The sequence below is a fragment of the Lytechinus pictus genome, chromosome 9, assembly GCF_037042905.1.
Source record: "Lytechinus pictus isolate F3 Inbred chromosome 9, Lp3.0, whole genome shotgun sequence".
NCBI lineage: Eukaryota > Metazoa > Echinodermata > Echinoidea > Temnopleuroida > Toxopneustidae > Lytechinus > Lytechinus pictus.
The window spans coordinates 7,915,747-7,937,265 of record NC_087253.1 but is presented as its reverse complement, the minus strand read 5'-3'; the positions used below and the strand labels follow the sequence as shown (position 1 = coordinate 7,937,265).

Sequence of the window (21,519 nt, the reverse complement as noted above, 5' to 3'; positions counted from 1 at the left end):
TCCTTGGGGAAAATGCCCTACTCGATCCTCTTGGAAGATCCTAAATCCACCCCTGTGTTACTCAAGTGTTCCCAGAAGTTATTTATTTTTCTTTTTTTTAATGGGTGGACAGTAGCGTATGCAGGATTTTTGAAAAGGGGGGGGGTTCAAGCTGAATGAAATGCTGATAACCCGCCCCCCCCCCCCCCCCGAAGGGGAGTCTTCACCACAAGTCGTTTCCTACCCCCTCCAAAAAATTGACAAGCAAGGTTTGAATTCTAAGGGATGGGTAGATGGGTATAAAAAAAATTGAAGGGGGGGGTTGAACACCTGTAACTCACCCCACCCATCCCCCCCCCCCCCCCCCCCCCCCCCCTGTGGGTAGATCATTTTGCCTAGCTACCACACGAGGGGAAAAAAGGAGGGAGCACGTCTGATTTTGAAGAGGTCGAGCGCCATCTACGTCCCAGCCTGCCTGATCATATCATCATTGTTAATGTAGCAACAATTTTCACAAGTCAATAGTCATAAAAAGACTTGAAGAGGGAACTTATCGCTTTTCCGTGTCCAAACTTTGACTGTGTAACCTGTAAGTAACTATCATGTTGTAAATTTATTTAAATTATAGGGTGAGTGTTAAACTACAATGTGTGCCATTTATTTCATTAAATTTGAGAGTATTACACTGTTGAAAAAATATTAAGCCCAACCGCAGGACTCGACTTCTTCAATCAGAGCTGAGCCGCAGCACAGCGGGCCTGCTTAGCGGTAACTGCTGCCAGAGCCCCGCTATTCAGGCAGGCCCAGTCGCCAGAGACGGCACTGAGGCTGAGCTGCGTTGCGGAGCTCGAGTCGAGATTCGATCCACTCAAGGGTTCATGACATGCCGCTTAGCCAGGAGGCTTCTCGAGAGTAAAATTCATTTACTAATGTATGCTTACTCTCTACGAAGCCAGGGATTCCATTCATCTGCATGCATGTATTGTAGATCTAGGTTTTTTACCGCCAAAAAACCTGAATTCCTGAAACTTTCGCCCCCGAGATTTCTAGTTTTTCTACTCTTAGTCTTAATCATTCCACTCACGCTAGCGCTATGGACGGTATATGAGTAGTGCGAGGTTAGTAATAGATCTATACTAACTTTCATTTTAACGCGTGCGTCAGTAACGTTGGGGAAGAACAATAGGAAACAAGATGGCGGCGTAAACATCGGGCAAGTCTCCTCCGTCTTTTCATATTTCATAAATCGATAGCGTAGAAATGTCGGAAATGAAGTTGTATCCCATTTCATGATTAGGTCTAACAAAGTTAGATCTTTTTATAGAATGAAACTATAAATCTCGGGGGCGAAAGTTTTTTGGCGGCATGCAGATGAATAGGATGGAATCCCTGGCTTCGTAGAGAGTAAGCATACGTTTGTAAATAATTTTTACTCTCTAGAACTAGTAGAAGCCTCCTGGCTAATGCCGCTGGGCACGGGAAAATCTAGGCATGCCGCATGCAACTTCCATGGCATGCGATTGCATGAAATTATGAAATCTAAAATCATCAAATTGTTCCATTTCACTTACTGATCGACGAAAGTCCCTTTGGTGACCTCTCTTAGCACCCTGTTCCTCATATTTTCTTGCTCTTGACGTAACTGCCTGTCCAACGGCAACAACATCAATTTTTGGCCTAAAGAGGGCGCACGATTTATATTCATATCAAAGACACGACATGGGAAAGACCACTCACACATATTGCGAGGTTAGTATTAGTATACTACTGGGGAAAGACTAGGCACCGGTGCCTAGTCTTAAAGGACAAGTCCACCCCAACAAAAACTTGATTTGAATAAAAAGAAAAAAATCCAACAAGCATAACACTGAAAATTTCATCAAAATCGGATGTAAAATAAGAAAGTTATGACATTTTAAAGTTTCGCTTCATTTCACAAAACAGTTATATGCACATCTCGGTCCGTATGCAAATGAGGGAACTGATGACATAACTCACTCACTATTTCTTTTGTATTTTATTATATGAAATATGAAATATTTTGATTTTCTCATCATTGTCATGTGAAATGAAGTTTCATTCCTCCCTGAACACGTTGAATTCCATTATTTTAACATTTTGTGCTTCAGGCAAGGAGGTCCTAATCATCAAATTCGTAAAAATTGAAATATTGTATAATTCAAACAATAAAAAACAAAAGAAATAGTGAGTGAGTGACATCACCGACTCTCTCATTTGGATGTAACTGGCTCGTTCATATAACTATTTTGTTAAAAATAAGCGAAACTTTAAAATGTCATAACTTTCTTATTTTACATCCGATTTTGATGAAATTTTCAGCATTGTGCTTGTCTGATTTTTCTCTATTGATTCAAATCAACATTTTTCTGAGGTGGACTTGACCTTTAAGGTGTGCACCTTAACTATTTTACACGCAAATCGACGCAAAGCATTACGCGAAGTCCTTGAAGTGTCTAATCTTTTCATTGTATAGGTCTAGACTTTGGGAGACCGTATTATTGACAAACGAACAAAGCTTGTACAGCTGGTTTCGATTAAAGGTACATAGATTTTTTTCTATTTTTAAATTAGTCGTTCTAGATTATTTGCTAAAAAGTGTAATCTTTTAAAATATTTTCTTGATATTTCCCTTGCAGGTCTTCCAAGCATATCTTCTTCTCGATGACACCTGCTTCAGAGATCAGATTTTGATCTGAAGGAAGTTCTATCATCAGATAAACCTGAGCTAGCAGCTTCACATGTTTTGACTTCTTGGTAATTTGCAGGGGGGTTTACTCTCCTGAATTTCTTGATAATCTGAAGACAGACGTCTTTACTCCTGTTATCAACTGTGGCTGTTCACCCCTCAAAAATCATATTTTCTATCTCTCTCTGAAGCAGTCGCTGTGTTCGCAACTGAACCGTTGTGGGGGTTTACTCTCCTCAATCTCTTTGCATTCTGAAGAAAATAAGACGACCACTAAGCCAAGATGTCTTACATGCTTAGCCATCTCCACAACGGCTGGCAGGTCGACCAGGCCATCCTAGGTGAGGAGGATCGCGTCGTCGTCATCCGCTTCGGTCACGACTGGGACCCGACGTGTATGAAGATGGACGAGACGTTGTACCGGATCTGCGACAAGGTGAAAAACTTTGCTGTGGTGTACCTTGTTGACATCACAAAAGTGCCTGATTTTAACAAGATGTACGAGTTGTACGACCCGTGCACGATGATGTTCTTCTTCAGGAACAAGCATATAATGATAGATCTGGGTACCGGTAACAATAATAAGATCAACTGGGCTATAGACGATGAACAGGAGGTTATTGATATTGTGGAGACAGTGTACAGGGGCGCGAGGAAAGGACGTGGTTTGGTGGTGTCACCCAAAGACTACTCTACCAAATACCGTTATTAATGTCCTCTACCGCATCTCTGTTGCCAACAGTTTGGATTTGTGGATGGCAGCGATTGAGGACACGTTGGTTTGGAAATGAATACTGGCAAGTGCCATGCCTTTACGAAACATCATTCCTCAAACATTTTCTTATTTTTTCAGCTACACCAGAACTGCAAAGCTTTGGTAAATTTGTTGATTTATGTTGTATAGTAGGGTTGCGGGCTATCACATATTGAATCAAATGTACAGTTTACAGTATCGCAACGATCACCTGGGGAGTAGTTCATCAACATTTTCGTCCGACAAGTTGTCGGATCCGACAACTTTCCTTGGTTATGATCGTAAGAGAGGCACTGTTAACATAGTAACTGTCGGATAAATCAGTACTTGTCTGATAAAACGTCTTACAAGTCCTTTCGAATGATGAAACGCTCCCCAGGTTTTATCTCAAGATACACTGCAGTACATTCTCCATATTTGACCTTCAATAAGTCAAGTAAGCCTATTAAACTCCAGAAATTTCAAACCAGGGTGGTGTTTCATAAAGTTACGCACAACTTTACGCACGACTGAAACATGTTCCTTGGTGCTTAATCAGTTACATGTGGATAGTGTAGCACAAGAAAGGTCACCAGTTGTGCGTAAAGTCATTCGTAACTAACAAACAGCTTTATGAAATGGGCTCCTGAATATGAAAAATATGTCTCTCCTGTGTTAAGTGCAACAGATTTCTGTGTTACCAAGACACTTGACTTGGGTAGTGTCACCTGTGTATCGTTCAGCTTTAATTATGTGTCGGACATTGTTTGCATTTATGTACATGTAGTATGTTTAAGTTTATGGCACTCCTGGGCCTGCTGTAGTACAAAGGTTAGCGATTAATCGCTAACTTGAAAGATTGGTTCCTAGTCAGTCTACCGAGCAAAATTGCGCATGCAACGATGGTCTTGATTGGTAATTTCATGTACATGTAGCTATTAATCGCTAACTTGTGTTACAGGGGCCCGTTTCATAAAGCTGTTCATAAGACTTTACACACGACTGGTGACCCCTTCTTGCGCTAAATGAACGGATTTTATAGCGCCTAAGAACGTGTTCCAGTCATGCATAAAGTTGTGCATAACTTTACGAACAGCTTTATAAAACGGCCCAGATATCATCAGGTACATGTAATATTGGATGGGGAAGTATTATAGTTTATTAGAGGCTTGACACTTTTATGTAGTTCCCCTTGGACCCTGGTGATCTTTATTTTCTACATGAGGGAGATTTGTTCATTTTGTTGTTAAAATCATATCAAGTTTCAAAACTTACAATATTTTTCTGAAGAGTTATTGTTAACCAGATTGTTCATTCACTGAAGTCAACATTGTCACAATTTTATGACACCATGCCACCTTTAATCCAAGCCACCGATTGGATGTCGTGAAAGACATTATGAAAATATGAGAGAGGACATATTTTTGATAAGCCAAAGGGGGAGGGGGTGTAAAGCTCTTTAATAGTTATGGACAACGTCAACTTTATAAAGTTCTGGAACATATTTTTGTGCTACATGTACATGTACCCAAACATTTTCTTTGTGTTCAACAAAGTGGGACTGACTTTCCAATTACTGAATACATGTCAGTATTAAAAGGCCATTATTTGACACAAGTGCAACCCCCTCCCCCCCCCTCCCAGTATTTCAGATACCCGGAGAATAGCAGTTAATATTACAACTTTTTTTTTTCTTTGATTTTATTTGGTCATGATTAATTGATTCAGAAGTCACAACTGTGTAAATGTACATTGAACTTGTTAACATGAATGTTCTTTATATACATTGTAGTAAATATGGAAACAGAAAACCAAAAAAAAAATGACTGAATGTTCATGTGTAATCTGAGTTGGTCATACATGTAGGTAATTTATAATGTGATTGTGGCTTTAATCTTGAAGAGAGATGAATACATATGGAGAAAAGAAAGTGCAAGAAAGACAGCAAGAGAGAAAAATCAGTATAAAAAAGAAAGGGGGGAGGTTGGCTGATAGAAAAAAGAAAGAAGAAAAGTGAACAGTAAGGAACAGATCATGAGAACAGAATGGTGAATGTTAAAAGCTTGCTGGAAATGTTTCATAAAGACTTGTTATAATAACAAATGCATGCTTTCTATAACAAGTTTACTCTCGGCCAATGAAATTGAATGATAATCATAGAATCAGCTCATTTTAATCGCTTTTAACTTAGTCACAGGGCCCAGGAAAGAAGGTAAAAAAAGATGGAAAGCTACCAGATGAGGAGGGATCTGGGGCCCATCTCACAAAGAGTCGTAATTAATCTGATAAATCTCAAATATGGAAATCCATCAATGTCATAATTCTTCAAGCAGAGCAGCACACATATTTGTGAGGCAGCGGCTCGCCTCTATAACAGATTGTCAAGGTTTTTGGATTCCTGGCTTTCCATATCAATCACAACTCTTTGAAAGATGGAGCCCATGAAAGATGGAGAAAATGGGCAGTGGAAAATTGGAAGAAGATAAACTTTTGAGAAAGAGAAACTGAAAATGTGTGGATGAAACATTCCGAAGAGAGGGAAGCAAGAAGAACAGGAGACTAGATCGAGCAACACAGAACATCCACAAGAAATCAGGAAGAAGTTGAAATGTTTGAAGGTCTACCTAAACAATACATGTTAATGGGTTTATTTTCAATTGGTCTATTACCAATTTGTCTACAATCATTTGGTCTATTATAATCAGATCGTCCACTATCCACATGGTCTAATTGCCATTTCGTCCACTCGCCATATTGTCTACTAGCCAGTTGTTCCAATAGCCATTTAGTCCATATACCGTTTGGTCTAATTGGAATAAGACTAGTGTAAATTGGGCAAAATGAATGAAAATAAAATGGATATTAGACCAACTGCTTGTGAGACGAAATGCTCAGAGTGATGATTCGACCAAACGGTTGTTAGACGAAATGTTGGACGGAATGGCAGACTAAATGAAGGTAGACCATGTGATGAGTGGCAGTAGACAAATCAGCAATTTACCGTTAAATGGTAATCCAATCTTTGTAATAAAGATAATCATACTGAATTGATGTGTGGAAGGAGAAAAATGAGAGCTGCATGGGAAAGTTTGAAAGATTAATCAAGGAATGAGAATGTAATTGTAAAGAATATTTGCAAATAAGGTTGAATTTCAAGACTGAAGTTCAAATTGGAAACTTGACGAGTAAATTGTGGCGAGGACAAGTCTCCCATTTCTTTATATTTCACATTTCCATATTCCTTTTTAATCATCTCACCCCCCCCATCCTTCCTCTCTTTTCCAGTATTCCTCCTTTCTCTTTTGCACTAACCCTCCTGTTACTTTTCCTTTTTCCTTCACTTTTCCACTCTTCTCATTCACTCACCCTATCATTTCCACTACCCACCCCCCCCCCCCTTTCCACTATGCCCTTGGTCTCGACCCCCCCCCCCCCCTTTCAGAACCCCCTCTTTCTCTCTTCCCCTTTTTACTTTCTCTCTCTCTCTTCAAATAGCCAATGAGTCTTATCTGACTGTCACGCACCCCCCCCCCCTCTCCCTCTTTCACTATCCTATATGTTTCAAAGTATCCTATATGAGAAAAGGCTCTCACAAAATAACACAAATAAAACTTAGTTCTTGAATAATCAGTATCATTAGGTTTCTATTTTGTACTATACAGAATAATAAATTTCTACCTTTATTCCAAGTTCCACTCTTTAGTCTCCAACCTTGGACATTTTTTAATCTTTCTTTGAAATGACAACATAAAACATTTGGCATAGACTGTAGCATAAAAGAAGACAGAAATTGAAGAGAGGTAAAGGGTGAGAAAATGGAAAAATCATAAAATAACGCTGAACTTCCAATAAAAAAGGTAAGAAAGAAGACAAGACATACGTGTAAAGATATTTTGAACAGACAAGGTAAAGGAATTTGATTCTAGCTTTCCTACTTTCTCATTCAGAGAACACTTGATAAACATAAACAAAAGAAAATGAAAGCCTATGGTCTCACTTTTGCAAATCTTTAAAATAATTCTGAACATGACATTCATGTGTAAACATGCAATGGAAAGACACCGGCAGAAAATACTGGTTTAGAGATGCGGCACATACTTTTGCCCATGCCCAACCAATCACTTCAGCTTTCAAAGTCAAAATGTCTGGTCTATGTAATGGTTCTTTTAATACTAGATTTGAATATAATTTCGCAAATTAGTATACCATAATACCACCAGGCAAGTTTATATAATAACGATTGGTTGAATAATTGAGTATCTGAATATAAAAACAGACCAAGTCCAATTTTTTGTGAAATTGAGTTAAATATGGGAAATTGTTCCGTATACAATGACTCATCGTGTGTATAGATGATAAATCTGATATCATCTGATCTCAGAAATGCCTTAAATAAAGGAGGAAAATCTGGTATGAGTGTAAGAAAAGCCCAAGTCCAAGACTTGGGCTTTTCTTACATTCATATCATAGCGCCCTCTCTCATGACTTAACTACTACTTACTACAGAAGTCTACCATGTATATAAATGTAAAAATTACCCAAGTCAATATGATTCTATGACCCAAGTCCACCAGACAGAAAGCCCCGCCAACAAGTAACATGAATATTAATGTTCATAAAAAATTTACACTAAAATTTGTTTTATGTTCTCCGATGTCTTTTGGCCAAATATACTTTAATTGCCCAAATTAAAAAAATATCCAGGTTTTTTTTTTTCGATTTTCTCGAAATGACCTCCTATGGACTTGGGCCTTTTTTATATTCATATACTCAATTATCAACTTGTGGAGAGAAAAAAAATAGTCAATTGCGAGAGTTGATTGAGGGTTTATAACAAATGAGATGGCTTTCTCACATCTCATGCATGAATGAAGCTTCTTCTTGTTCTCTGAATCTAACCTCAAAATTTTCCTACATTTCAATAAAAAATTGAACTAGCTGATCAATATTGACAAGACACAGATTGCTCTAACGAAGCTTAGGATCTGCTATGTCCAAGTAAAAAGCAAGATCAAAATCTCTTTTGTTAGCTGAGTTATTGCAGAGTTTGAGGTTAATGGGATTAAAGTTATAGATCATTCTCAAACAGCTTAAAATTAGCTATGTCAAAGTAAAAATCAGAAATATTATTTTTCATTACTTTTTGTGCTGAGTTATTGCAAAATTTGAGCTGTGCAGTGGCATACATGTACAGGTAATTTAGTTCTCAATCCTGAGGAATCCAATTGAAAAAAGGAGTCTTCATGGTTTTTACAATGAACAGAAAGCTCTCAGCAACCCTGGAATTGGAGGTGCTGCTATGCAAAGCTGAAACCACTCCTATATGGAAAAATAAGTTTGGACTGATCAAGAACTGACGGAGTTTGCTCTGGGCCCGATAATCGTCCAAGGCAAAGTCCAATGGCCTGCTCCTGTCTAGCTGTACCGTTTCCAGGAACCTGATGATCCCAGGTAATTGTGATTGTGGGTACAGGACTGCCGGCAGACAACAGGATGTCCCAGGGCCAAGCCTGTAGAAGGATTTGGAAAGCGTTAGTGGAAGAGTGACATAAGGTCTCCCCAGGAGCCATGTAAATAACATGCAGTATGCGAATCCCACAAGGAAGCACGGTAGGACCCCTATTGCTTTTTCATCAGCATTCATTCCACAATAAGAGGTCAGTATAAATCGCATCATGAATACAAAAATTGATGCTCCGATAAGGCTTATGGAAACCCATTCCAAGGCAAAGTAGTAGTTGCGTTCATATTTGGCAAGAGAGTCGGGAAAGTTGAGTTTAAGCCACACCCAATCGTCGTGATCCGGATGGAGCTCACTTTGATGAATCTGCGTCTCAACTCTATATTTCAGAACATAATCCATGACTGTGTAAAAGTCTGCACGAGGAAGCGCATCATCTTGAAGAACAATCACATATTTTGGAGATAGCGTCTGTGCCTCCTGAAGACAGAAGAGGTAGTCCTCCTTCTCGCGTTCATAGCGATCCATTCTTGGCCCGAGCGATGTCTGCACCATCGGGAAGTATTCAGACAGAGCCAATGCTTCCTTATGCTCTCCAGCAGATCGTTGGGTGTTACATATGAACAGTGCCGTCTCTGCGATGCCTCCAGACTCCCGAAGGATATCATGTAGCGCAACCATTAACTGAGAAAGATAGCGAGGAGAAGGCCTCCCATATCTTGGGATAGTTTGCACAACGATTGCATACCTTAGATCCCGCTTCCTCATTGATTCTTCATACAGCTGTTTGGTGGCTTCCTTCGGCATTCGGTCCAGATGTGTCTGGGCATTATCGGCATTGACGCTATTGATATCTTTGGCTTCGTTTATCAACGCTTGTCTGGATGTACCCTTCCAGAGGCGATAGTATTTTGTTAACGGCAAGTCACGGCACAGGATGGGCAGAGCAATGCAGAAAGTCAGAAAGTAGATGGTAAAAGTGGCTAGAAGGAATCTTTTCAACTTTCTATTGCGACAGAGGGAAATAAACTTTGTTCCACAGTAAATGAATGGCTTGCACAAGAACTTACAAATACATGTAGATGACCTCCCCATAATGTAATGTTCAACATTAAAACATATAACAATGAAATCAATTATGAAAGTGACTGTAAGACTGCTCACCGCACAATAACATTGTATATCTGAGCTCTCGTTCAACACTGCAACTCTAACCAAATTTACAGAATCATTCTCATCTTAGAGAGCCCCAACAGAAGGTTGGTTGGTGGTCCAAAATGAAACCTCTCAGTTTGAAGTCCCTTTTTTTTTCAATACATCATGAAATTTAAAAACTCTGCTTCCTTTTTAAAACCACTATGATCAATAGAATGTCAGCTTACTCCACAGGGCGTCAGATTTGTTTCATTTGTGTTCCTACCATATAGCAAAACATCACACAACTAGTATACATGTAGCTCTCGCAACACAATTGCCATTCCTCATTCCCGAGCTTCACCTCTGCTGATACCATATGCTGCTCAATTTAAATGTCTGCTCGGATTCTGGCACTCAGTATCCAATATACCTGAAACTCCAACCTCCGGTCGTTGAGGTGTTGTAGTCCCACACATACTACTTACTGTAGGTATCACCAAGCACTCAACTTCATCATAGAAAAATCTGCATTCTGCTTTTATGCACCACTGGAAACTTGTCCAAACAGAATAGACAAAGCGGCAGTACAACACATCTGTTGGTCCTGTCAACTCTTAAATGTAATCCTCCAATTGACGAGCCCAATTCTGACAATGTAGGATGCCTTGAATATGTACTGTTATAGAAGCGTTGGGGTAAGCTGTGTTCCTTCGTGAATCGGGGAAACCTGTACAAAAATTGAAAAAAATAGATATTAACCTTCCGGGATACAATGAATAAATGCATGGATCATTATTTGTGGGTACCATAGGGAAATGGATAGCTCTATAGCTCAACAACATACAAATGTTACATAATGCACCCAAAAAATTATTGGAATAAAAGGCAGAGATGAACCTTGTCTAAATTGAAAATCAAAATCACTGATTGAAATCCAGAGCATTAGGTCAGACCGTCAGAGCAGAGAATAGTTTTGCTTACCAAATTTGATTAGGAGAGAAAAACTCAACTATTTTAAGTAGGCTACATGCACTTGTTCACTGCAACCATCCTGCCTGTGGGGAATCTACACTTGACTACAGGTAGGACTATGGTATGCCAATGCTGTACATAGCACACGCTTTAAAAAATCATTAAAATATCACTTTTGTGGCCCAAATTAATAATTTCCATACAGTTGCAATTTATTTTTCATAACTTGGGAATAATTTTTTGTATTCACCAGAGCGCTCAAAAACTTGAATTTTGAGCATATTTTTGTGTGGAAAGTAATATGGCAAGAAAATTTTCATTTTTCAATCTCTATTTTTAATTAAGAAAAAATAATTTAAAGAATCAAATTTACATAAGAGCCAAGTTATATGATGAAAACTGTAATGAAAACTGACAGTGTAAAAGATCAAGCATTTGTCCCAAAGAAAAGGAGAAAATAAGCCAAACATTGCCAACCTTATTTCACCACACAGGGAGGAGTAACAAAGAACAAGGTTATATCATAACCTTGTTCACTGAATGAGTGGTACAGTCCTAAGAAAAATGAAAGAGCTAGGAAAAGATTTTTTGTGTAGGCTGTAGCAGTCTTGAAATTATAGATCTGCAAGGAAATGTATTTCCTGCAGAGTCAGGCCAGGTATGACCAGAGATTTACGAGACATTTGGTCAGTGATCCATTCAGATATTTTCAAGAATTACTCTAACACTACAGGCATGGTCTATGTGTGCCACACATGCCGTTGCGTCTGGCCTTCCATACAGTCTGCTAGCAGGGTGCTCCGGCCCAGACTCTTTTCTTTCGCTTAAACTAAAGTTAAAGGCCTTTCAGTCAATTATGACTATTTAAGCTTATTAATGGTAAACCTAAGTATTTGTTGCTTCTTTAAATAGTTAATGACTTCCATTTCCTCTACAGTTTAAGCAGTACAACGTTCAGGTACTGAAGGGCTTAAGATCAGATATTTTTTTAGAGCAAGGGCCCTTTTTATACGACACATTTCTATACTGCAGCAGCTCAAAGGATATTTTCAAAAAGGCATGTAAATCGCTCGGGTAAAAATGTTCTTGGATTTATTCAAACTGTGGAATTACAATAGAACATTATGAAGAACAAAGAATTAGCATTTTAGAAATTGATAAATCTTTGTTCTTCATAAGTTCTATTCATCACATTCCATGCTGTTTTATGGCATTTTATTTTTAAAACAAGTTTTAATATGAAATTGAAAAGCAATTTTAAACAGATTACGTTTATTATCAAACTAAGTGTGCTGTGTACAGCATTGGCGTACCATAGTCCTACCTGTAGATTCCCCACAGGCAGGATGGTAAATGAACCATTAACCGACGAACACGGAACACTTCCGAAGAGCTATACATCAGCTGTGACAAATGGGCTGGACTTGTAGCGGCTTACGGCCGCGCCGGCGGGCTGGGCCGGGGTACCGTACGCGTACGGTATCGTTTCCGATACGGTAACGTATAACAGCGGAATCTAAAATTAAGAGTTAGAACCGAACCCCTACGCTTTAAATTTTCTCAAACACACACCCAAGATACTTACTATTCACACCTTCATAATTACTTGCGGAATACCAGATCCAACGAAGAATGATCGCCAATATCATTTTAGCACTCAAAAGTTGTGAAAAAAATTATAAAATGCGTAATTTATCTACCCAAATAAGTATGTAACGCTTAATGTGCAGGTGCTTGTAAAAAATAAATAGATAAAATGATCAAAATGGATAAAATCATGCTGTGCAAGTATATTAACATATCGGATAGTTTGCTTACCAATAATAAAACCCTGAAAGAGACACGATAAATTGGTTATTATTTGGAAGATTTTGCTTTTCTTTATTTGTTTTTCTCTACCACTTCGTTTTTTGGAGGTTTATTTCACAACTTTAATATACCTAACATTTTCTTAAAATATTCAATCGGGGTGGTTTGCAAATAAATCTCCCTCTAATCAAGATTTTTTTTTTTTTTTGGGGGGGGGTTGATAGCTTTCAATCAAAATACCTGTAATATTTTTCATTTCATTTATTGATTCCACTTTTAAAACAAATATCATAATATACATTTAAAAATGTACTCGTAAACATAGTACTTATCTAACATAAGTATTTAAGCATAAGGTAGGCCTACACTAAAATGTAAAAAAGGTGAGGAGCTTAAATAAAAAGCAGAGCTTGTAGAAAATTAGGCTTCCATTGGGAAAAATTATAAGTTGTTACTTTGAGCGAACAAATGTGGAAACGGAATATCATACCGGTATTTATTACATGGATTGTTTTACACAAAATATATCGAAAGGCATCAAGTTACCAGAAAATGATGAAGTAGAAAAAGAAGGGTGTCATTTTTGCTGCTGGCTTATCTCGAGTGTTAATTGCATAAGAGCCTTTTTGTCACATGTAAATTTTGGTCACACCTTATTCATATGGAGAAGGTTCTAGCTCCACCCCCCCCCCCCAAAAAAAAGAGAATTTTAGAGAGTATATATGAGCGAATCAAACAAATCTAAAACTGAAGGTGAAACCGATAAATATATATGTCAGGACGCATTGACATGACCAAGTATAACTGAAATTTGCAAACTGTGAACTGGAACAATCTTGAGACCAACGAATTAACAGTCGGGGGAGTGGGGTAATCCCGAACGCGGGGTAATCCCGAACACCGTAATATCTTTAGGAGAGGTGAGGTTTTGCTGTCACGGCAGTAATAGCCGAAACACAGAATGTTGTCTGAATTCCTATGCACGGATCTGTTGACTGGTCTCTTCCGATTAAAGAATAATCGAGAAAATGCATATGACAGATTTTCGCTTTTTTTTACGTTTCCTTCATTGAAGAATGAAGAGTGGGGTAATCCCGAACGCGGGGTAATCCCGAACATCTCAATATCTCCTAGGAGAGGTGAGGTGAGGTTCTGCTGTCATGATCCAGGACTTGTTCGCTATGGAAAAGGAGCCCATAGAAACGATTTCTTCAGAGAGGTTGCTGCTTTAATTTTTAAGGAAAAAAAATACGATTAGCCTCCCCAAAAAAGTTTTACCTTTGAATGACGAATGAATTTTATTTTTGTCAGCTCTTAAAAAAATGTGAAATGAGACTATGGCCTATCCAGCCATCCGAATGACGGTATAGCTAGTCGCCAGGGAAGGTTTTCTGTAAATAACTAATTTAAAAACAGCAATTTCGTCTTCAATAAGAAATTAAATCAGAAATTTACTTATTTGAAAGTAATTCTGTAAAAAAAGAACAAATCATCGCTCATCACGGGGTGCGCGATGGAGGCATTCGATGTTGTGCATTTTTTGTTCTGAAAGCTTTACGGGATGCGCGCGCTTTCATTTTGCCTCCCCCTGGATCCGCACCTGTCCTCGCTTCCAAGGGCCATGCTATGGTTAAAACACATGTTATTAAAAGGACAATGGTTTGAACAATCACTATGGAGTTAATAATGAATTTATGACGCATGTTGCAGTCAGCCTACTCTCGGCCGACTGAAGCCCTCACCGTTACCCCTAGGGCTCAACCCCCCCCCCCAAAAAAAAAAAAAAACAGTGGAGTTACTGGACCTCCGTGTTCTGGCAGTCGAGTGCTTATTAAGAAAAAACTGTAAAGTATTGCCTCCCCCCAAAAAAAAAAAAATAATAATAATAATAATATAATATAATTCACTCAGCTCTATATAATTGATACAGTTTTGCTCTTTTGTTTATTTATATATCCGAAATGCATTTAAATATTCAAAAGACCAAAACAATGAGGTCCCTGATCTTATTTCCTCTGGCTATTGACCTATATACTATATACCTGCCGGGGGGGGCACTCAGATGAGTCGGATTCAGGGTAAGGGTATATTTGCTGCCCCTAATCTAATACCATATATATAGGCCTACCATTTACTAAAACTGGAGTTGCTATGAAATGAGAGGCTTTAGAACACGATCGCCCTCTGCAAAATAATGTGAGTGCTCGGAATTATGGGGTCTTTGAGATCTAGCTGATCGACGCCTGAAATGATCGAAGGGCTTCCATGCAGGAACGGGGGAGAACGGTACTTGGTCAATGAAAAAAAAAAAGGAAAATGATATGATTAGGCAAACATGAAAGCCAGGGGTGAAAGATAGTCAGGTCCAGATTTGAGAAAAGTAGACTGCCTTAGGCAAATCGAGAGATCAGCGTCCAACAAGCCTAGCTTCTCAGCTGGTCTCTCTTTTCATTTCACCCCTTTCTTTTTTTTTTAACATACACAAGAATACTCAAGCTTTTAAGAATGGTAAGTTTTATAAAATGAGGATATATAAGTATCGTATTTTGTTCGTATAATTACCAAATCTTTGCAAATGTATAAGGTCGTTACTTATGTTCATTTTTGTAATTGTATTTATGTATTTGTATTTATGTATTTTTGACTTGTATGTGAAAAATGGAAAGAAAAGAAATGAAATAAATCAATAAATCTAAATCTAAAAATCTAAATCAAATCGAGTTAATGCTGAATTGAGAAGTGTTTTAGCATAATTCGAGGGCACTGAGTCCAAATTTGCTGTTTGCCAACTTTGATTTTGATGTTAAAATCCTCAAATTGGCAAAAACAATATGGCCGCCATTCTACACCCATTTTTACTCTATTCTGACCCCCAAAACTTGTAACAAAAATTTTTGTCAACGATTTTAAGTACTATTTGATCTCAGGAATAACATACTAAAAATCCACCGAAATCCGGATCCGGGAAAGTGGTTATTTTTTAAGATGGCGTCTAAGATGGCCGCCATCAACTGAAAATTAAAATAACCGGCATTTTTCTACCCTAGACACCTTTTTTCAGTGCATACATGTATTCAATGGTGTAGGGGATGAAAGGAAAGAGTGAACATATGCACTCCAGGGTACCTGAAAATCAAAGATTGCGTAAAAATGGCTGCCATGGCCTAAAAATTCACAATTGATCTATTACCTACTTTAGTGTCTTTTATTTCGGTTTTATTCATTGGTGATTTTCAAGGGTCAAGAAGTAAACCGGGACAAGTTACAAGGACAGTCAACGGTCCACTATGTCCAAAAATCCAAGATGGCTTTCAAAATTGGAGTCTAAAATAGCTGTTGTTATCTAAAAACCCTAAAACCCGACATAGTTTGTTTAATATCTGCCTTGGGGATATGATGTCCCATTAAAAAAATACGTTGGGACAAGTAACAAAAATAGTCTATTGTCCTCCATGTCCAAAAATCCAAGATGGTTTGCAAAAATGGAGTATAAAATGTGTGTCGTTAATTACAAACCGATAGTTTGTTTAATAATCGCCTGGAGAATATGATTTTTTAGTATAAAGCATGGTTTAAAGGGTCAAGTATTAGATTGGGACAAGTTACAAGGACAGTTAGTGGTTCCAGTATGTCCAAAAATCAATAATGGCTCCAAAAATGGAGTCTATATAGGCCGTTCTTATATACCGAAAAACTGACATAGTTTGTTTAATATCAGCCTGGGGTATATGATTTGGGGGTTTAACCCATGGTTTAAAGGGTCAAGTAATAAATTAGGACAAGTTACATGGACAGCCAGAGGTCCAGCATGTCCAGGAATTCAAAAAAGCTTCCAAAATTGGAGTCTAAAATGGCTATTGTTACCCAAAAACTGACATAGTTTGTTTAATATCCGCCTGGGGTGTATGATTATGTTGTCTAAACCTTGGTTTAAATGGTCAAGTAATACATTAGGATAAGTTACAAGGGCAATCAATGGTCCCGTATGTCTAAAAATCCAAGATGGCTTCCAATTAAGGAGTCTAAAATGGCTGAGCTATACTTAAAAATTGACATAATCTATTTAGAATCCATCTGGGAGATATGATTTTGGTGTCTACACTACGGTTTCAAGGGTTAAATAATATTTTTTTGATTATTTACAATGGCATGAAGCTGTCTATTTTACCTATTATTTAAAGATCACTTTCAATGAGTCTAAAAAGACTTCCATCACCTAAACATAGTCATAATTAAGTGAACAAAATCTACACTTTTGTGGTTTGAAGGCTGAAATAATAAATCGGGACAAATAAAAAGGATTGTCAGTTTTTCTTTTTGTCGTAAAAAGTCCAAAGCGACTTCTAAAATTGCGTAAAAATTACTTATGTCCCCTAATCTTGAAACCATAGGATGGTCCTATAAGCACATAAATGACATGTCTTGAAATACTTATCAGTGAATTATGGAACTTTTTTAGGCAAAGTGTACCTTAGTCTTTAAAGTTTGTTTTTCGGATGTTTGCTTATTGTTGCACCACCATCTAATGATATTATGTCACTAATTCTTGTAAAATGTATTTTCATGAGTCTTAAAAACAGAGACACCAAAATAGTGGCACTAGATGGGATATGAAGTATTGTCATTTTTGTATTAATGGTGGCCAATTCGAATGTAATTTTTGGAGCGTTCTTCATTTTTTTTACAAAATGGACAATGGTGTATCCATGTAATTTGTCTTCACCTATATTATTTGAACTTTGAAACCATGAGGAAGACACAAAAATGTTTCTAAGTAGATAGTATATCCACTCAGTGCAGCCAGATTTTTAAGAAATAACTATTTTTTAGGCCATCATCATTTTTTTGCAAAACTGCACCACTGATAAACCTTGAAATTTTTCCAATGTCATTTTTTCCCTTTGGAATCATGATATTTTTATATGTTTTATTTTATTCTCGGTAGACCCCAAAGGTATTTCTACCAGGTGTATATATTATGAATTTGGACCATTTCAAAGATACAATGTCCATTAAAGACGTCAATTTGGAAGGTCATCTTGGATTCGCTGACTCACTCACTATATCTTTTAAGCCTGTCCTGATTCATTATTTGCCTAGAAAGCTTTTTGGTGGTTTTGATTTTGAGGATTTACTTTATTTTTGGAGTTAATGGTACAACGGCTGCCGTTGTGGACGCCATGCTGGATTTCCATATAACCTTGACGACCTTTTTTAACTATATTACCTGTCTCAATAGATTTTTTAAATCCTAACATGCCTAAGTTTCATGAAAAAGACATCTATACCCTAAAAGTTATGACATTTCAAAAACTTTACCCCCAGAAATGGCGGACACGTTAAAGATATCACAATGTGAATATGCCAGCATCGCCCCAAAATTATCAAACATTGGCCATATTATTTATCAATCAGCAGCTGTGAATCATGGCAGCCATCTTGGAATTAAAGATGGCTGACGAATCAATCGATCGGACGCATTATGTTTGCAACCCTGCGGTATCGAAAATAACGCGTATAGATCCCAATTTCTAAAATACAATCACCCATAAAAATCGATTAATATGGGGAATTGCTTTTAAAATGCCGCCATTTTGTTTTTTGCCGATTTGAGGATGAAAACGTCAGAATCAAGTTTGGCAAATAGCATTTTTGGATTCAGCACCCCTGAATTGCCTTAAAACAATTGATAAATCAGCATATAACACAAGATGCCTAAAGCACTTTTTCTGAGCACATTTTTTAAAATCTGGACCTGACTAAGAGGGTCTAGGGTAGCCACATATTATCCATATACTGCCATGCTTGAGGGCTTAATTGCGCCCCCCCCCCCCCCCCGGTCCACGTATCTACTCGACCTATAGCTGGCAGTCGAGTGCAAAGGCGAGCGCAAAGACCGAGTGCAAAACTATTGCTTAAGATCAGTTGATCAAAAGATAATATATTACGTAATTCTTCGAATCACTCGATCTCTTTATATAAAGTTTGTTTCGTGAATTGTTTATATACAAAGGGCATTCAAAAAACCATAACATTAAAGGAGTCCCTGAACCCATGCATGCTCTGGCTGTAGAGTGCAAAAGTGTTTATAAATTAGAAAAGCTGATCGGAAGATAAGTTACACGGGAAGTTACACAAGCAGAAAAGACATACTCTGAATTCTTCACTCTGCTCTTTTAATTTTTTTTTTTTTTTCATCATAGGTTTCTTTTCATATTTTTTTTTTTACATACAAAGGTCATTAAACATCTAGAAAACCAAAACTACCTTTGCTGGATATGGGCCTTCATTTGCTCTAGTTGGCAGTCGATGCAAATAAGACAAGCGCAGAGGCGAATACAAAAATATACTTGCCAAAAAAAGCTGAACGGAAAATAAATATGTTACACACGCGGGGTTACACAATAAATGAAAAAAATTTATAAATAATTCTTTTCTTTCTTTTCTTTTCGTTTTTTTTTTTTTTTTTTTTTTTTGGGGGGGGGGGTACATGTACAATAAAGGACATTTGTTCATTTGGCAAATGAAGACAATGTGGCCAATGGACTTAATTTTGATGACTCCAGCGGTCGATCGAGTGCGAAGACGAACGCAATAAACTGCAAAACTATCCTCCCCCCTCTCCCCAAAAAATTACAATCATGATATAAATAAATGAAAAGAATAAATAAATAAATGAATAATTAATTAACTAAATAAATAGATAAACAGATGAATGATGATAATAATAAATTTAAAAATGAAAAAAAAAATGATCGTCTCATAAATCAAATGCAATCAGGTAAATGCTACGCATTCTGCCGTAAGATTAAGGTATGTGTTTAATTCATGCAGGGCATTTTGAGAGAGATTGAGAAAGGCAGAACAGTGAGATCACTGGACAGTCCCGAGTACAAAGACATGTGATAAGGAGAGTACTGCCAAAGACAGGTTGATTAAAAGATAATGTTATCTCTCTGCTCTTTTCATATGTTTGTTTTCGTGAATTGTTTATTTCACAAAGGGCATACAGACATTCAGAAAACCATGCGATGGGAACCGAGCATGCCTGGACCTAAAGTTTGCCAAGGAAAACAAGTGGAATGCCTCTGGCCGTCTCACCTGCATCACGCGATTCAATATAGCAGCAGTGCTGATTTTGAAAACTACTATAACTCGCACAAGATGTTCAGTGATACTTGGTTACTCTTATTTCCACGTTTTATGAACTAGACCAATACACTTATAGAGATATGATGGCAATTCAACAAATACCCCCAACGTGGCCAAAGTTCTTTGACCTTACATGACCTTTGACCTTGATCATGTGACCTGAAACTCGCACAGGATGTTCAGTGATACTTGATTACTATTATGTCCAAGTTTTATGAACTAGACCAACACACTTTCAAATTTATGGCTGTAATTCAACAAATACCCCAATTTGGCCAAAGTTCATTGACCCTAAATGACCTTTGACCTTGATCATGTGACCTGAAACTTGCACAGGATGTTCAGTAATACTTGATTACTATTATGTCCAAGTTTCATGAATCAGATCCATAAACTTTCAAAGTTATGATGGTAATTCAACAGATACCCCCAATTCGGCCAAAGTTCATTGACCCTAAATGACCTTTGACCTTGGTCATGTGATGTGAAACTCATGCAGGATGTTCAGTGATACTTGATTAACCTTATGTATAAGTTTCATGAACTAGGTCCATATATTTTCTAATTTATGATGACATTTCAAAAACTTAACCTTAGGTTAAGATTTTGATGTTGATTCCCCCAACATGGTCTAAGTTCATTGACCCTAAATGACCTTTGACCTTGGTCATGTGACATGAAACTCAGGCAGGATGTTCAGTAATACTTGATTAACCTTATGGCCAAGTTTCATGAACTAGGTCCATATACTTTCTAAGTTATGCTGTCATTTCAAAAACTTAACCTCAGGTTAAGATTTGGTGTTGACGCCGCCGCCGCCGCCGCCGTCGCCGCCGCCGCCGCCGTCGCCGCCGCCGCCGCCGTCGCCGTCGCCGCCGCCGTCGGAAAAGCGGCGCCTATAGTCTCACTCTGCTATGCAGGTGAGACAAAAAACGAGCCCAAAGACGAGTGCAAAACTATATTGCCAAAGACAAGTTGATAAGAAGATAAGTGTGTTACGTACCCGGGTTACGTAATACAGAAAAGATATTCTAACAAAATTCACTCTGCTTGTTTCCGTGAATTGATATATATTCAGAGAACCATTACAATGCTGGGGTCCTGGACCTTTGCTATATGGCAATCGAGTGCAAAGACGATGGCAAAGACGAGTGCAAAACTGTTGCTGAAGAAAAGCTGATCGGAAGATAAGTTACGTCATACAAAAAAGCATATATATTCTAAAAAAGTTCGGTCTGCTTTTTTCTTTGTTTTCGTGAATTGTTTATATACAAAGGGCATTATTTTGGACATTCAGAGAACCATAAAAATTAATGCTCTGGCAGTCGAGCTAGTGCAAAGACGATCGCAAAGACGAGCCAAGTGCAAAACTGTTGCGACTGAAAAGCTAATCGGAAGATGTTACCCCGATGTTACGCAATATTATACAGAAAAGACATATTCTGAATTCTCCACTCTGCACTATATGTAGGTTTGTAAATTCGTGCTTTGTTCAATATACAAAGGGTATTTTAATTAAGCAAGTCAGAATAGTTAGGTCATCGAACCTAATTACTCTGGCAGTCGAAC

General features: G+C 37.9%; 2 protein-coding genes across 4 annotated transcripts; one reads left to right on the top strand and one right to left on the bottom strand.

The window, feature by feature from the left end:
* The first annotated feature begins 2,878 nt into the window (after positions 1-2,878).
* Positions 2,879-5,408, top strand: LOC129268831 (thioredoxin-like protein 4A). The gene has a single exon (XM_054906325.2). It carries the CDS (start codon positions 2,970-2,972, stop codon positions 3,396-3,398), a length of 429 nt encoding a protein of 142 aa, XP_054762300.1. The 5' UTR covers positions 2,879-2,969; the 3' UTR covers positions 3,399-5,408.
* A 1,627-nt stretch (positions 5,409-7,035) lies between these two features.
* LOC129268363 (post-GPI attachment to proteins factor 4-like) lies at positions 7,036-12,734 on the bottom strand. Of its 3 annotated transcripts, none has more exons than XM_054905917.2 (2): positions 12,575-12,734; positions 7,036-10,744 (listed from the first exon to the last, which is right to left on the bottom strand). In XM_054905917.2, the coding sequence occupies exon 2, from the start codon at positions 9,973-9,975 to the stop codon at positions 8,626-8,628; it is 1,350 nt and encodes a 449-aa protein (XP_054761892.2). In that variant the 5' UTR covers positions 9,976-10,744; positions 12,575-12,734; the 3' UTR covers positions 7,036-8,625. The 3 variants fall into 3 exon arrangements, with proteins under 3 accessions (XP_054761892.2, XP_063960670.1, XP_063960669.1); XM_064104600.1 differs by having other exon boundaries at positions 12,314-12,581; XM_064104599.1 differs by lacking the exon at positions 12,575-12,734 and adding an exon at positions 10,999-11,084.
* Between the last annotated feature and the right edge of the window lie 8,785 nt (positions 12,735-21,519).

Excerpts from the sequence above, each read along its gene's own strand:
- LOC129268831 (XM_054906325.2), top strand. The coding sequence starts at position 2,970 with ATGTCTTACATGCTTAGCCATCTCCACAACGGCTGGCAGGTCGACCAG.
- LOC129268363 (XM_054905917.2), bottom strand. The coding sequence starts at position 9,975 with ATGGGGAGGTCATCTACATGTATTTGTAAGTTCTTGTGCAAGCCATTC.